The sequence below is a fragment of the Centruroides sculpturatus genome, unplaced genomic scaffold (assembly GCF_000671375.1).
Source record: "Centruroides sculpturatus isolate CEXI.00-Female unplaced genomic scaffold, Cexi_2.0 scaffold388, whole genome shotgun sequence".
Classification (NCBI taxonomy): Eukaryota; Metazoa; Arthropoda; class Arachnida; order Scorpiones; family Buthidae; genus Centruroides; species Centruroides sculpturatus.
In genome coordinates, this window is record NW_019384674.1 from 277,662 (window position 1) to 296,079 (window position 18,418).

The 18,418-nt window shown below is 28.9% G+C and overlaps 2 protein-coding genes and 1 long non-coding RNA gene across 7 annotated transcripts; 2 read left to right on the forward strand and 1 right to left on the reverse strand.

Annotated features, from left to right (window-relative positions):
* Positions 1-690: 690 nt before the first annotated feature.
* LOC111626797 (solute carrier family 22 member 5-like) lies at positions 691-5,022 on the forward strand. 2 transcript variants are annotated; one of them, XM_023370300.1, is made up of 8 exons: positions 691-752; positions 834-993; positions 2,002-2,359; positions 3,940-4,043; positions 4,125-4,279; positions 4,398-4,566; positions 4,693-4,753; positions 4,894-5,022. In XM_023370300.1, exons 3-8 carry the CDS (start codon positions 2,135-2,137, stop codon positions 4,963-4,965), a joined length of 786 nt encoding a protein of 261 aa, XP_023226068.1. In that variant the 5' UTR covers positions 691-752; positions 834-993; positions 2,002-2,134; the 3' UTR covers positions 4,966-5,022. The 2 variants fall into 2 exon arrangements, with proteins under 2 accessions (XP_023226068.1, XP_023226067.1); XM_023370299.1 differs by lacking the exons at positions 691-752; positions 834-993 and adding an exon at positions 1,814-1,936.
* A 32-nt stretch (positions 5,023-5,054) lies between these two features.
* LOC111626798 (solute carrier family 22 member 13-like) lies at positions 5,055-9,276 on the forward strand. Of its 4 annotated transcripts, none has more exons than XM_023370302.1 (6): positions 5,055-5,293; positions 6,105-6,196; positions 6,358-6,572; positions 6,834-7,015; positions 7,091-7,230; positions 9,090-9,276. In XM_023370302.1, exons 1-6 carry the CDS (start codon positions 5,270-5,272, stop codon positions 9,145-9,147), a joined length of 711 nt encoding a protein of 236 aa, XP_023226070.1. In that variant the 5' UTR covers positions 5,055-5,269; the 3' UTR covers positions 9,148-9,276. The 4 variants fall into 4 exon arrangements, with proteins under 4 accessions (XP_023226070.1, XP_023226072.1, XP_023226071.1 ...); XM_023370304.1 differs by having other exon boundaries at positions 5,057-5,617; positions 6,086-6,196; XM_023370303.1 differs by having other exon boundaries at positions 5,058-5,617.
* LOC111626799 lies at positions 7,114-7,767 on the reverse strand. Its single transcript, XR_002756931.1, has 3 exons — positions 7,678-7,767; positions 7,329-7,413; positions 7,114-7,213 (listed from the first exon to the last, which is right to left on the reverse strand). It is a non-coding gene; the product is annotated as an uncharacterized LOC111626799 (long non-coding RNA).
* Positions 9,277-18,418: the final 9,142 nt, after the last annotated feature.

Consider the following 18,418-nt stretch of genomic DNA (forward strand, 5'->3'; position numbering starts at 1 on the left):
ATTCAATATAGTGGCCTTCTGTAGTGTGATGTATGTATTTCTACTCAATTGTAATGTTCCCAGGCTTTTGTGTAGCATGTGTGGTATCACACCTGTACAGGAGAGAACAACAGGTACAATAACTACCCTATCCATCCTCCACAGATGCCTTATTTCCTGGGCAAGTTCTGTGTACTTGCTAATTTTTTCAGTGCATGTGTTTTGTACATTGTGAGTGTTATTATTATTATTATTATTATCATTTGTTCTCTCATCTAAAATGTATTGATGAGTTCGAACATTATATTAAGAAAGAAGAGATGAATGGCATTTATAAAAATGTTTACAGATTTATTCAGTATGAATACCATTCAATATTCTATAGAATGTAATTGGCAAGTCATCTTCTGACCAAACTGAATACTTAAAGGGTTCTGGCTGATATTGTTAGCTTAATTATATTTTCATCTTTAATATCTTTTTTTCGCAATTAATAAGTAAAATCTTATTTATTACTTATCTTGATATCGGTAATAATAAAACAATACTTAAAACAAACAATATCTTTGGTTATTGTTTATGTATTGTTTTATTACCTAGCTGCAGTCCATTTTACTTTCTTCTTTTTCTCATTTTCTGCCTTTTTTTCTTTAAATTAAAAAGAAAGAAAACCAAGACCTTCTCATTAAAAATTATTTTTGGTCGGTACTGAACGACTGCCATGGGGTAGCATTTTGGATATTGTTTGTTGTATACAGTTTTATATTGTGAAAGTAATACGATTTATCTAAACGTAATATTACTATAGACAAACTACATTGTAAAATGAAATTAATTACTCGTCTCCAAAGTAGAATTAAAGCCGCGAAAATAACTTTTGAAGCATTAAATACCAACAAGCACTTGATTCTCACAATCCTAACCGAACAAAATAGTCACCAAAGTATATGATCTATGGCGACAATATTCTTCTGCGTGTCTGTAGAATGAATTAAAGAATATTTCAAGCTGCAAGTACCCGCTTCGCTGGGTTTTTATTTGTTCGTACATTTATATGTAATACTAGCTGTTACCCGCGACTTCGTCAGCGGAGGTTTTGCAAGCAAACCCCATTTACATCCAATATTTCAATAACCATAGTAATTGTTATATAACACCTACCGCTGAAGAGAATTGCCGAAAATCAAACGAACTATTTTCAATTTGATCAATTTTCTGAAACGTTTACAATCGTTCTATAATCGAANGCACTATGGTGGTTGAGTCTCGATAGCTATAAGGGTATGGGAGATATGGGGGTTGAAAGTGGTTGACTTCGAAATTGTGTAACAATGGAAGTGTTAATTCGGGGCTACTACCACACACAAACACCATTCATGTGCGATGTGTAGTTTTGGCTGCAGAGTGAAATATAGGGACACATACGTCCATTTATATATATATATATAATTGCTCGTTCTATTTCGATTTTATAACATTTAAAATAACTGTTATTTTATTTGAAAAATTCTTTACTTTTCAATTCTGATGACAAGCTTCGAAACATTCATAATGTCGTGATTGATGATAATAATTGTATTCATGTATTAAAATTACGTAGTAATAAATATATAATAATACAGTATTTCTATAACAACAACTATTTAACATCAATTACAGAATTATAATTTAACTTTCAAATTTTAACTGTAAGAATAGGGAGAAAAACGGTACATTTTTTAATGTACTATTAAAAATTTTTATATTTAATAAATCGTAGATTAATGAGCCAGTCATTGAAGAAATATATATTAACATAATAAACACTACGTTGCATTTTTCATTTATTGGAAACTTACTTTTGATGCTTAGTAATCCTCAATCGCGTGTTATAATAGTGTCACAGAAGGTACTTTTAAGAAACAAATTTAACTTGTTTTCTAAGCATTATGAATAATATATCCGATGAAGAGTATAAGTAAGTTTTTTTTTAATAAAATATATATTATCGATATGATATATTACATTTTAAATTTATTACAGAGAGGAAACAAAAGAAGAAAATTCAGATGTAACTGATATAATTGGATATTGGGGTAAATGGCAACTATTATACTTTGCAATTTTGTTATTTTTAAGCTTTCCTGCCGGATGGTTTAATTTTAGTAGGATATTTATGGCACCGAACATTGATTATTGGTGTGCAAAACCAGCAGAGTTTGTAAATATGACTACTGAAGAATGGAAAAATTTCAGCATCCCTTTAGAATTAATTGAAAGTAAACAAGTATATAGTAAATGTGAAATGTATAGTTTATCATCTGGAAAGAATAGAACCCGAATATCATGCACATCGTGGGAATACGATCATTCGTTTTATACATCCACCATAACTGAGAAAGTGAGAAACTTTTACCATTTAATATCGTATTTATAACTTAGTTTAAATAGTAGTTAAGTATATTTATATTATTGGAAAGATGATATTATTTAAATAAAAGTTCTTTTAAAATGTTATTCAATTGGCAATTTTGAATAACGATGAACTATGTTGAGAGGATCAAGGTGGTGCACATGAGTGCATGAAATAAAAAGAGCAAAGGACTTCATATTAGGTGTAAAACAAAAAATCACATTTAAAAATCTTTGTTTTATTTATAAATTTTAAAAGTTTTATACGTTTTCATCTTGCCAAAAGACTTTCACTCGATAATAAATACGTTACAAATCAATGTAACGTTGTTGATTAGATGAAATTTGCAGTCTTGATAATAATTTCTTTATTTAGATTATAATAATAAAACATAGACAAATAAGTAGTGTTAAAATGGGATCTACTATTTAATCTTCATTATCAAAATAGTTATATGTAAGATAGATATGCACTGTGTTTTCCGGAATCGCTTTGTATCTTTTGTTGCTTCTTCCCCGAAGGAAGAAGCATCTTTTGTTGCTTCTTCCTTCGGGGTGGATGGAAAACAACTAAGCATTGAAAATTTATTGTAAATTCTAAATTTCTAAAGCAAAGATTATGAAAAGTTGTTGTCGCGCACACTATTAAATGGAAATATGGATAAAAATCCTGAAAATTAAGTGTAGTCACAGGTACTGTACCATTCATCAACGTCCTGAAACCACCGGGGATGAAAGTCACAGCCTTATGCAGGAATTCGTCTGCGACGTTAATGATAAGTGATAACGTCGTGAATCCCTGCGTCCAATTCTTCCAGTGTTCGAGATAATGTTCAGTACATCGCCTCCTCTGCTCATTTCCAGAGGAAAAAATCCTAAGGCATGAGTTATGGGCTTTTTGAAGGTCGCTGATAATGCGGTTTCTATGGGCGATAATTCAATTCTTTCTTTAACACCGTGCGTACTGTTTACCGCTTTCGCGCACAGTCTCACGTGATGATTTATAGGGGATTCAGAAGAACAATTCCCTCATCAACGACACGTTTTCCTCAGATCATGATATAAAATGGACCGCTACTTGGACCGCTTCTGCAACCCAATCTGTGATCATTTGCTTAGAATGGCAATTCTTGATTGTTTCCGCACGGATTGTAGCTACAGATGACGACCCTTTATCATTTTTCCATAGTAATCACTAATTTCCATTAGTCATATCGTACAGCATTCTGCGCTCTCTTTTCAATAGACAATCGGTCGGCCATGTTTTATGTCACAATGCGTGCAACCTCTCTCTTTCGGCCACATCATGTATACGGGAATTATGAAATTCTATTAATGATGTACAGTACATGATGCAATAAAGTTAATTACGAATGTATTATTATTACAAAAACTAATGCGATTTTTCAATGCCTAGTTACTTTTCACCCAGTTTTAAATCGTATAATAAAAAAAAAAGAAAACAATAAGGATAAACTTATTACCTTCATTTTGAGAAATTATTAGGAATGTAAGAAAATTATTTTATGCAATTACAATTAATCTTATATAATATTTCTTAATTTTCAGTGGGATCTAGTATGTGACAGAGCATGGATAGCATCTTTTGCACAATTGATGTATTTTGTAGGATTTTTAATCTCTGTTTTCATTGGAGGACAGTTATCTGATAAGTATGTTTTTATTGTTAGAATATACAGTATACAAATATTATAGTTACATCTGAATTTATATTTTTCCAACTGGAAAAATAGATTTGGTAGGAAACCTATGTTCTACTTAACTTCAGCATGGACATTTATATTCAGTATGATAAGTATTTTTACTTCGTCCGTCTGGTTATTTGTTGCATGTCGATTTTTACTTGCACTCGGAAGACCAAATACAACACAAATCATATATGTACATGGTAAGTATTATTATTTTTAATTATCATTAAAATATTACATAACAACTGCTAAAAAAAAAAACTTTAATCGACTGTATCAAATAAAAACAATTTATTTCAATTGTTATATATCACACAGCAACAGAAATTGTTAGAAAAGAATACAGAATTGCCGTAGGATTAACATGTAAACTGGGATATATAATAGGACAATTTGTTCTCCCTGGACTAGTTTGGATTTTCAGAGATTGGTTTTATATAGAAATAATATACGTTTTGCCGTGTTTAATCTGTCTTCCATTATGGTGGTAGGAAAATTTATTTTAAATTAATTCTAAAGTATTAAATTAATTATTTAAACGACGACAAATTAAGTTTCATTGACAATTTTTAAAACTTTCAATGTAATTTTTTTTTTATTCTTTTGTCAAAAGGGTCACTTCAGAATCTCCAAGATGGCTTATTACCCAAGGAAAAATAAATGAAGCCGAAAAAGTAATGAGGAAAGCAATAAAAATAAATAAACTCGAAATTCAAAATTTTACTCAAAAATTCAAAATTATAACTGAAAAAATTATTAAGGTAATTAAATTATAACACATTTTTTTATCGTGTATTTTATCTGAATATATTAGGTTAACTTGACCATATTCCACCTAATCGAGCTCTTGTTGACAATGCGATGGACTACAAGAAAGCAAACATAGTCGAAAAGAATCATCAACTATGTACCATGTAAGCGGAAGCGAAAGGCAAAAAGTTAACAATACTTTGTAAAAAGAACATTGTCTCCAGTCAGTGTTGTAAACAATAATAAAAGTAACATAACAACAATGTCTTGGGACTCTTTCCCAGCATCGAAAGAAATTTCATTTACACAGGTCAAAGTAAGCAGTATTATAAATATAGGAAAATAATTAAACCAATTGTCTAATCATCAAGACAAAACGTAAAAGATTTTCTTTGCTGGATGTATCACACAGCCGGTGACCACTCGAAAACGCATGTGGCATGGAACCAGTCATCACGATTCCGGTTGGTAAAATATTTCGCGAAGCAAAACATAGAGAATATGGTCCTCACTGGCGTCCAACGTGGGGAATTCGTCGAAAGAATTGGCACTAGAGGATGACTGCCTCTTGTGCTGTCGTGTACCTGTTACCTTTTTTCCGTTTCGGCCTGAGATACGTCGCTTTCTGTTGTTCTTTTGCAGCCTTTTCAGTAGAACATGGTGGCTTAGACTAAGCTATGTCTTATTGTCGTGGAAGAAGTCTCATCATACAGTCGCAAGTTCATCCATAAGCTATAATTAGGGAGGAGTTCGGAACGACTGTTCCGTCATCTTTGACGCTCAATATTGTAAGTTTGATTGTCAGTATATGTCATTGTAATACGTCGTCGAATGCTACGTTTCATTCTCTTCGACATCAGACCATCAGCTCGGGAACGACAGGCGATGTCATGCATTTTTGCTGTTTCCCTCGTGCTGTTTGATTAGGCTGCGATGTGTGTTTTACAAAATTTATCACTATCTTTGGTGTTGTTACGATACCGATGGTACCCATTACAACTGAAGGTATACTGTTTACGTCGTACCTCTTCCTGACGAAATTTGTACCTAGTGCTACAGGTTTGACCTCCACGGTCCTAGGCGGTATTTTCCACCCTGTGGGCACTAAAGAGGACTCTTTTAGCAAGCCAATTATTGGTTCGGCCATAATGGGTTTGCTAAAAGTAATTAGGTACTACTATGTATGGTCGAAATATGTAATAGTTATCCTATAATTATTTTTAATGGAAAATTAATGGAAAATCAAATATTAATAGGAATATAATTCAACTTTAGGAAAAGGAAGGAAAAGACAAACAAGCGACATTTCTGGATATAATGAAAAATTCTCATTTACGAAAATCCAGTTTAATTTTGTGCCTAACTGGGTAAGTTTAACAAAACCTGATGTTAATAAACTTGTTAAAAGTAATGAAATACATATTTAAACAATGAATTAAAACAATTGCAAAATATATATGATGGCTACCTCTAAATTAATACGTAAAGAATTAACTAAAATAACACGAATGTTTAATTACTTTTACAGAATAACAAGTATTCTATCGTATTTTGGATTATCATTTTCAGCGGATGATATCGGCGTAGACATATTATACTTCTTCTTTATTGCTGCTATAGTAGAAATACCAGCTTCTATCGTCTACTTTTACCTTCAAAAAATCATCGGTAGGCGATATACATTGATTCTTTCTATGGCAGGAAGTGGTTTGGTATATCTTTTAGCAATTGCAGTCCAATCAGGTATTTCTAAACCCCATAATATTTTAATTTTAATTACAGTCGATCCCCCTATAAGATCATTGATTTTTCCGTTTTATCTGAATTACATGTTGTACGAGTCACTTAGATTTTACAAATACGTGTGCCGGGCTGTGAACGGCTCACATATTTGTAAAATCTAAGTGACTCGTACAACATGTAATTCAGATAAAACGGAAAAATCAATGATCTTATAGGGGGATCGACTGTATTAATATTTAATTTAAATATTTACAATTACAGGTTATCCAATCATTCTAATTGTTTTAACTGTAACATCAAGATTCTGTACATCGATTTCATTAAGTTCTTTGTATCTATTTGTAATGGAGATTTATCCTACTGTTGTACGCAGTGTTGGAATGGGATTGGTTTCAATGACGGGAAGAATAGGTGCACTGGCAGCTCCATTTATGAAAGAATCAGTACGTAAAAAAAAATATTTAATTCAAAAATTTGTTTATTTTTTAAAATAAGAGATTATATAATTGTTTTTTTAGGCAAACAATGTTCATATTTCATTTCCCTTTGCTTTGTTTGGCACACTTTCTATTATTAATAGTATTTTGACCTTATTTTTACCGGAAACTAAAGATTTACAGTTGGTTGATACCTTATCACAACTAGAAAATAGAAAAAGGTACGTATAATACCAAATAACTTATATGAAATGTTTATTAAAGTGCCAAATATGTAGATTATTCAGAAATTCCTAAAATAACAGAATTAGAATCTTACTTCGGTCAAAGGATTCTTCCTAAAATTTTCGTGAATAGCGTGTTTATTTTCTAATGATTTTCATTGTAATATTAAATTCTATTAACTAAAAGTATTTTTAAGTCATTGAAGAACAAATACAGTCGACCCCCCTATAACACTGTTGATTTTCCCGTTTTATATGAATTTCATGTTGTACGAGTCACTTATATTTTACAAATACGTGTGCCGGGCTGTGAATGGCTCACGTATTTGACTAAGTGACTCGTGCAACATGGAATTCATATAAAACGGAAAAATCAACAGTGTTATAGGGGGTCGACTGTAATACATATTTGTAAGAGAAATGACAATAAAATAGCATAAGTACATAGTTTAACGAACATAAATATTGCATTAGGAGAACTTAATTGAAATAATCTTTTCATTTATCATGTAAAAAGCTCAAGTACAATTGAAATTAGAATAATAACTAATAATAGAATCAAAAGTAATTGTTTTAGTTTTGTAAATAAAAAAAAATCAATTATTATTAGAGTATAAAATGTGGAATCGCTATTGAAAGAATCCATATTGAATATTGAATAAAATAGATGATAAAATATATTTTTCAAGTATTCTTTATTAATGGAACCTTGTTGTAATGAAGAAATTGTAGTTTAGTTATTAAATTGAGTCTAATAATATTCGAATAATTGAATAAATCTTCCATTCATATAGGGAAGTGCGACTTTGCCATTGTTTAGTGACTAGCGACTTTTTATAAGGAAAATAAATTAATATCATCTAATTTTATAAATGTCATTTCGAAATATGATGCAATATTATTCAAAACTTAATTGAATAGAAATTGGTTATAAATTTTTATTTAATTTTAAATGGAAACTGTTTATAATGGTGACTTAGGACAAGGATAGCGAAACACGAGTTGATGACATTGCATGAATAATCCTCGTTCATCACGTAAGGGGCAAGAATGGCATTGAAAAAGAGGAAGCAAGCAAACGAAAGTTGCTGAGTTCTGTAGCGAGTGTATTTTTTTATTTATGCATGTATGTCTCTTTAATCTTATATAAATGTTAAGTCCCTGGGACTTAACATTTATATAAGTCCGAAATGCTTATGTGGAAACAATAAAAGAAGTGTCTAACCTGAAAGCTGTAGTCTACCGAACTTAATGTCGGATTAAAGAGACATACATACATACATAGAACATAATAACAGCTACCAAAAGTGATATTTAGATGTATTTTTTGATTTTTTTTTTTTTTGATACTGGCTGTCCATTTGTATTGAAAGAAAACTGACGATGAGACAGCTACGGGAGCCAGTGTTTTCTTTGGATGAAACGTTACGGGAATCGATCATATCGAAATAGACAGAATGGAAATCAGATTATCATGGACTAAAGATTTTGAGAACACTACGTTACCCTTCTCCGTGTATATCAAACATCAGAATTATACATTTTTGGTGACGCGAGCCTTCAGGTATATAGGGCCTATTTTCTTTTTAATGAATCTGAGTCAAGGGGAGACGAATAGGAATTGTCATAGTCATATTGTTATAGCGAAACCAAGAGTTAGTCCCTAATAAACGGAAGCCGTTAAGATATAAATTGATATAAGATTCACGTTGGTTTATTCCCTTTTACATTAAAATAAATCTGTTTAATCTACTCAGCGGCACGAAAAAAACAATAAATTTTGTTAATGCTTACCAGAAAAAAAATTTTTTAATATATAATTATTATGTAAGATTATTGTTTATGTTTATTTTTAGAAATATTCTTCTTGTGCACGGAAATAAAGACGAAAATGAAGAAAAAGAAGAAAATTAAACAGAAAATTATTTAAATTGAAGATAAAATAGAGATTAATACGGTTAGATAATATAAATACGTCTATACTTTCAATATATATTTATGATTGAACAATTCAATTTATGTAAGATTGAATTGATTATATGTAGTAGGAATTCTTAGATCATTAAATTTTAAAACAAACGAGCACAATTGTCACAGTGCCGTATTAAATTTTGTCTATTCTTATCGTGTCTTTTATTTATTCACCATGTTACAAAAAGATAGAAAGGTTTAATTTCGAGGGTAGAGATGAGTTTTGCGGGCAGGCTTGTGTATTAGAGGAATTGATGCTATTAAATTATGGTGGTTAAAAATTGATGGGGAGAGGGGAGTCGTGTGTCGTATCTCGAATAGGTTCGAACTATATAAATGCTAATAAGGAGTATAATCTTTTCATTAATTTTCATCATACAATATTAACATACAATATAATATATATATATATAAGTATATGTTACAATATTAATATCAATAAGTTTTTACGTATAATAACAGATGGCAGCACTCTATACAGTACAATAAGTATTGAGTCTGAGTTAAAATACTGTTTATATCAATACATTTATATTATTAAATATATAGATTCAAAAAAAAAAAAAAACATTAATTTATGCACGAAATTTGAATACAATGTATCATTATTTGTGCATATAAATACAATTAATTTTGAGATAAACAAATAGTGATTTATCCTACTGGCAAGACCTTTGAACTTTATTAAAATTTATATATATTTTTCGACGTTTCACGGTTTTTTGAGTCTAAAAATATAAAAATCTTGAAGAGATTTTTTTGACCGATTGTCAAATATTCCCTGTGTTATATATGAGCAGGAAAAGTAAAAACAAAAGTACTCGTAAACTCGTATATATATATATATATTTTTTTGCTGTATTATTATCTGTCATATCGTCATGTATAAATTTAGTATAATTGTAAAATACTATATAATTAAACTATTAAAAAAATCAATGTCATAAGAATTTTACTATGTTAGAAATTATTAACATTAAAAATTCTGTATTATTATTATTTTTTTTTTAAATTATATTTTCGTACCAAGTACGATGAGAAGAAATGTCAGTTGAAAGGGTGGAGTTCAAACTGACAACTGTGAACACGTGGGAGCATTTCGACTTTCCCACGTGCAACTCGACACGGTAATACCTCGGTCTGCAAAATTATTATGATATCAGATTTTATTAAATTACCAGCAATTATCATTCTATATGAATAGCATAAAATGTTTTCAATGATCATTTTTTTTTATTAGAATAATGGAAGATGTTTGGGTTGCAATTTGAAAAAAAAAAATTGTAGACCTATATATAAGTAGGTATTTATTATAGCTTGAGGGTCTTCATATTTTTAATTTAATGCGAAAAATATAAATTATAAATATCAATTTACTATCTCATAAAATGTAAGGATTTAGTTCAAAGAATTAATTTTATTTACTTGAGTCACTCATTCGAATAATCATTGGATTATTAAAATTATTCGAATGAGTCCATAATTTTTATTTTTAATGGAAATGTTTTTTTAATGATATTTTTACACCCACCGCTGGTTCGTTTCTATGTCCATTGAGGGTTTGACCGGATCCATTACGAAAGCAGCCAGGCGTGAAAGACAAGGCTCAGTGTATCTGATACAGAAAATGGGTATTAACCATTTGCATTTGATCCCAGATCGTCCCAAAGTTTGTTACTCTGTTGACTGGGATGTTACAGATCATAGTTTTGAAGAGGCGCGATTACGAAGGATTTCGTCCTTCGTCATTCAACCCTCCCCATTGTAATCAGGTTATGAAAAAAAGAAGAGCTTCTTGGAGCTTGAGTATCCATCAGATACTTACCATTGTATGGAGGTGTTAAACTTTACTTGTTATTTATTGTTAAATTGTTAGGATAAGAGGTGCTGAAATTCTATTTTTTTCTTTCCTCTGTAAATTTTAATACAACGTTTCTAAGTTAGAACTACTGTATGGAATTTCTCAAACTTAACTTGTAAAGTTTATACATGAAATAAAGAAAAACATTAGTTAAATTGTTTTAAAAAAAATTATTTTTGAAGAATGACGGAAGTTTCTTAGAAATTTATTTATCATCGTTAATTGTAGTTGATGAAATTTCTAAGAACACGTTTCTAGACATTTAGTTACAGTTGTTTTTTAAGGTATTGACACGTATTTATTTTAAAAATTTCGTTTAAAATCAAGTTTCGTAAGGATTCCTGTTTAACTCGTTTAATAATTTTAACTTTTTACAATTGCTACTGAAAAAAATTATATTTTCGTACTAAGTACGATGAGAAGAAATGTCAGTTGAAAGGGTGGAGTTCAAACTGACAACTGTGAACACGTGGGAGCATTTCGACTTTCCCACGTGCAACTCGACACGGTAATACCTCGGTCTGCAAAATTATTATGATATCAGATTTTATTAAATTATCAGCAATTATCATTCTATATGAATAGCATAAAATGTTTTCAATGATCATTTTTTTTTATTAGAATAATGGAAGATGTTTGGGTTGCAATTTGAAAAAAAAAAATTGTAGACCTATATATAAGTAGGTATTTATTATAGCTTGAGGGTCTTCATATTTTTAATTTAATGCGAAAAATATAAATTATAAATATCAATTTACTATCTCATAAAATGTAAGGATTTAGTTCAAAGAATTAATTTTATTTACTTGAGTCACTCATTCGAATAATCATTGGATTATTAAAATTATTCGAATGAGTCCATAATTTTTATTTTTAATGGAAATGTTTTTTTAATGATATTTTTACACCCACCGCTGGTTCGTTTCTATGTCCATTGAGGGTTTGACCGGATCCATTACGAAAGCAGCCAGGCGTGAAAGACAAGGCTCAGTGTATCTGATACAGAAAATGGGTATTAACCATTTGCATTTGATCCCAGATCGTCCCAAAGTTTGTCACTCTGTTGACTGGGATGTTAGAGATCATAGTTTTGAAGAGGCGCGATTACGAAGGATTTCGTCCTTCGTCATTCAACCCTCCCCATTGTAATCAGGTTATGAAAAAAAGAAGAGCTTCTTGGAGCTTGAGTATCCATCAGATACTTACCATTGTATGGAGGTGTTAAACTTTACTTGTTATTTATTGTTAAATTGTTAGGATAAGAGGTGCTGAAATTCTATTTTTTTCTTTCCTCTGTAAATTTTAATACAACGTTTCTAAGTTAGAACTACTGTATGGAATTTCTCAAACTTAACTTGTAAAGTTTATACATGAAATAAAGAAAAACATTAGTTAAATTGTTTTAAAAAAAATTATTTTTGAAGAATGACGGAAGTTTCTTAGAAATTTATTTATCATCGTTAATTGTAGTTGATGAAATTTCTAAGAACACGTTTCTAGACATTTAGTTACAGTTGTTTTTTAAGGTATTGACACGTATTTATTTTAAAAATTTCGTTTAAAATCAAGTTTCGTAAGGATTCCTGTTTAACTCGTTTAATAATTTTAACTTTTTACAATTGCTACTGAAAATAATCCAGAATTATATCATTAAATAAAATTGTATTAAGATGTACAATTATACGATCTAATAATTTAATTCTTCAATAATAAATTAAATTATAATAACAATTGCTTTTTTTATGCATATTCTATTTAATTTATTTTGCAATTATCACTTTTTACAGTTTCATTATTCTCGTATTGATATAGATGTGAATTAATTAATTTGTCTATATAATTCTTAGGTATGTTCTTATATTAGCATTTGGAATGAATATCCATCCTAATTATGATGAAGAACTTATGTAATTTAATGAATTTTTAAAGGTAACATTTATTTCATTTTTCTTTTTATTCTTTTCTATATTATTCTTATACAATTCACAGTTTTATATGAGGGATCAAGACTAAATCCTCGATGCCTCAGTAACTTATTGTTGAAGATAATTAGAATATTTTCTTTTGTCTCTCTATCAACTATTGTTTATTAAATTATTAAAAATTATTTTCAATTATTTATTTAAGCAATATATGTAAAACTAATTGTATCCCTCGTATAACACGGTAGTTACGTTTCGAAAAAGTACCGTGTTATGCGAATCCATGCTATTCGAAACAAAGGACTAATGCAGAACATAGGGTTACGTTCCAGAAGTTAGCAAAAATATACTTTTTTTTTTTTTTTTCTCGTTACTAAGAAAAATATGTTTATTACAGCAATCGATAATTTATTTCCAATTAATAATTAATTAACAATGACAATTAAAAGTGTTATATTACGCATTGATATTCACTTTAGTTAAACGAAGGCATTTTCTTTTTACAAAGTAGCATCGTCATATTATCTTTTTGATTGATCTTGATCAGAAATATCAGCAACATCTTTAATTTTTTTTTTAATTTTTATGTATGACAAAATAAAAATATGTTATTAATCGAAAATCTGTACTAGCGTGTCGCATTTGTTCAATCGAAGACCGAACGATTTTTCTTCGAAAATTTGTGTTCGAATACCGAATTTTTCGAGTTGGAAACAGTTCGAGAACCGAAATACAGCTATATTTCGTTGGTCATTTTTACAAATGATTACAGTTTTAAAAAAAATAATGTTGTAGAAGTGCCATGTTATATGAGGAAACTTGCAATTTTTATATAAATAAAATTATTATAAATTGAAAACATGGAGAATTCATCTAGTGCAATTTATTATCATACTAAGAATTTCACCTTGATCGCCGGAGGCGATCAGGGTGAAATTCTTAGTATGATAATAAATTGATAATTAAAAGACATTCTGAGAATAAATAAATTTTCCCTGAATATTTATGAATTTTCTTATTTTTCATGTTTTTTTTTTTTAATATCACGAATGATACTTTTTTAAATCGCAGGTTTGTATTTAACAAATATAAATTTATTTTGCATTTATCAAGAATTCTTAAATGCAAAATAACATTAGATATTATAAAGTCTTATTAGGAAAAAGGCTTGATGTAATTTTTGGTAAGTTTGTTAGAGAGAGATGCAAAAATTTATTGTTCTTTCGGGAGGGGGAGACAATCATCGCCACTGTAATTTTACAATAAATAAATAAATAATTAGTATTTTATTTCTTTCATTCAAACGTATTTTATCGTATTATAAAATAATTTCAGAAAATTTATGATATTAATTTTCTGTTTCAACAAATAAAAGACTTGTCTAGTTTGTGGAAAATATATTATTATTATTATTATTATATTATACAAATAAAATTTAAAATTTTATATGATAAAAGAAATTTTCTTTTCATATCTTAAGAACAAAAAGTTAACTTCTATGTTCAGGCTCTTCTCCGCCTCAATATGTTAAAATCATTCCTCTAAGCGATGGCACAATGTTAAAATACATCACCGATAAATGTATCGATTTGAGTGTTTGTTCCATTACTGGTACATAGAAAGTTTAATAATATATACGTAATATTCCTTGGATTTTTTTTATATTATATTAGTCCATTATATTAGTCCTTGGATTTTTATTAATGATATGTTTTTACAATAGGCTATTGCCAGAGGACGATTTTAGAAAGTTTTACATAATAAGGGGAAAGAGTCTCAAAATAAAAAGATCGACTTCTCTGTGTAACTTTGTTGTGTTCTTGAGGTGTATAAAAAAACAGATTATATAAAAATGTTCTTTTATTTAATTTTTGAGTCTTTCTTCCATTATGCATAAGCATAGTATAGCTTGAAAACATCTATTATTAGTGTATATAACACCCCAATTGCTAATGTAAGACCCAATCGCTTTTAAAATCACATAATCTGAAAATTTTCTGAAACGTTTCATATTCTTGTTTAATATTTCTAAATAATCTGATATATTTAAGCGATATAATCACAGTTGCTCGAAATAAATTACATGTAGACTAATTTTATTGTTAAAATTAATAATGTTAACAATACAACCATGTTATTAACTTATATTAGTTTATTGTTATTTTTTTATTTGTATATGAACTATAGAGAAAAATTAATATTAAATGGCATAAATTAATAATAGTGAATTACAAAGGTATTGTTCGCTACGGACTGTGTCTTTAATTTTGCTGCAAGTATAGTATAACCCTGATTTACGATTATTTGATACAACAAACTGCTCTACTCTTTTCTTCCACTTACAAGACAAATTATTCTATACAACAATGGCTTTTTTAAACTCTCTTTCCAGTGGGCATTAAAGAAGGACTTTTTAGCCATGGGTTTTTAGCCACAATTTTACTATATTCACTCCTATTTTAAACAGAGATTGTACGCCTTATCTTCCATATTATTTCGTAAGATTTACACACAAAGATCTTATTTTAATTCATATAATTATTCAAGTTTCTGTATTATAATAATAATATTGTATATAGAAGAAAAATAAATTTGAAAGTAAGATAATAATAATTTCGCATTTGGACTGGTTTCAATTTTTTTTTTTTTTCTATTAATTAATTAAATATAATAATTTTACAGCATACCTATTTAATTCTTATTATTATTATGGGAAATATTTCTACTAACATTATTAAAAATTCTCATATAATAACAAACATTTCTCCTTTATTCCAAAATTAGTAAACATTTTATTATGCAAGTGACAAATTAATATAAGGAAAAGAATATTACCTTACTACTATTTCACGCAAAGGACAACTGCAACCTAATTAGTTTTCTATTACGTAAATCATAACCTATTCATTAAGATAAAGAAAAGATGGATTAATGAGATGGCCGAAAAAGTTATGCCATTTGTCACTCACTTATTTTATTAAGAATTGCTATTGCAAGATTGTAGCAATAAAGTTTCTAAAGACTCTATTATATATATTAAGTTGTATTTTTTTTGCAATGTCAAAATAAGAGTTATATTCCATTCTAAACGGGGATAAACTCTTGAGAAATTATCAGTTTTGGTAATTCACTAGAAAGTCAATTTTTTAAAATGTCATTTTTGATTTCATTAACGCAAACTTCAATTGTTCTTGTCTTTGTCCCTATTTATCGCACGTTCGTGGATTTATTAATGGCCTTTTCGACGCAATCATTTAATCAAAAATTCTATCATCGATCAAAATTCTACGCAACAAAAGTATATAATTAATTACAATGTGTTTCATATGCTTTATGACTATACACTCGAAATACATACGACAGTTTTCATATACCTAATAGTAAATCTATTATGTTTGATTAATTAATTGTTAAAATATTTTTCTGTATACTTTCTCTTTTTGTAAATATCTTCTTTAATTGTATATATATATGTGTGTGTGTGTTTGTATATTGTTTTAAAAGATATCTATAGTGATTTTATGAATCAAAGTTTTATTGTTTGTCATGCCATCACAGCTTATGATTATGAATTAATACTAAAAGAAAAAAAAAGGTAAAACGAGAAAAAATCATTTTAATTTACTTATATAAGAAATTAGAGAGACAATGGGAGAAGAAAAAAGTAAATATTAATGCTTGATGCAATAAAATATACATCAGTTATAAAAGAAAAACAACCTCGAATTATGCTTACGTTAAGTAATACGTGTGAAATTAGTTTATATAATTTTAATTATTTCTTCTGTGAAGGACAAACGTCAAACAGTTTTTCAAATTTTTTGGCTCCATCCCCATTTTCTTAGTAATTATGGTACTTTAGTTAGAACTTAATATTTTCATAACATACAATTCAACATTTAAATTTTAATTACATTGAAAAATTCATTAAATTCTTTATGATAAATTTATGGTAAAGTTTCTTTATTTACTTACGTTGATATATATAAAACATTTTATTATCTATACTAATATTATAAAGAGGTAATGTTTGTATGTAAGTTTGGATGCAGCAGGTAATCTCCAAAACTACTCATCCGATTTCAAAAATTTTTTCACCAATATTTAGAATGGAACTTCAGGGTGGACATAGGCTGTATATTATTCCGTTAAACATGGGGGATGGACAGTTCTTTACGGTAAGCCTTACGGGGAAGGCTTACCGTAAAGAACTCTGCTTCTATTTATACTATTTTAGATGCGGTTTTTTGCGTTTTTGATTGCGTTTTAATAGAGTACGTCAACAGAATGTACACTAAGAAGGGATTTTTCGATATTCCCCCCGGGGGGGAAGGGACAGGATTAAGGCTTACTGTGAAGAACTTCACTTCTATTATACTATTTTAGATGCGATTTTTTGCGTTTTTGATTTCATTTTAATAGAGTACGTCAACACAATGTATACTAAGAAGGGATTTTTCGATATTTTCCCCGCGGGGGAGAAGAACAAGATTAAGGTTTACTGTGAAAAACTTGGCTTCTATTATATTATTTTAGATGCGGGTTTTTGCGCTTTTGATTGCGTTTTAATAGGGTACGTCAAGAGAATGTACACTAAGAAAAAATTTTTCGAAAAATTTCCCCCCACGGGGGAAGTGTTATACATTTATAATAGATACATTTTGATCCACAACAACGCGTGGCGGGGTCTGCTAGTCTTTATATAAAAATTTTGTATATTCTTTTACATAAACTAAAGATATTGATAAAAGTAAAAACTTTAGGTATATGTGATGCATTTTACATAGAAGAAACAACAGAACAGATTAGAAATTATATAAGTGATCACGAAATATGTTTTAGTCGAAAGGATAATATCAAAATAACTGATCAATGTTATCCTTATCTGAAAGAAGAAGTAACTATTACCTTCGTATCGTAACTAAGTCAATAATTTATTTATAATTTTTTGTATGGAAAAACTAAAAGTTTCATCTAATAGTTGAAACTCCTAGACTTATGGAAAGTTTAAATTAATCCATCAGCTATTCCAGAAGAGAAATTATAATTAATATTTCCGTGCTTTTACATTCCCTAAAATTATCCATATGAGGCTTTTTGTAAAACGATTTATAAAAATAATTTGGAGGATGTCGTTCAATATAAACATTTTATAATTTATACAGTTTGCTTTGAGAAAAAAGGTACAATAATTTGTAAACAAATGAAATTATACAAACTCATTAAAGAATTAGAATTTACGTTTCCAAACTTATTCAGTTTGTTGCGCTCTTGCTCTTCCCAAACTTGTTTTTCTTGCGCTCCTCTCAAGTAATGATAACGAAGAAAGGTCGTTAGCAGTATTAAAGAGAGTGAAAAAAAAATACATGAGCGGAACAACGGGGGATAAATTCACTTGCAATATTGTCTATCCAGGTGAAAAGTATCGAAA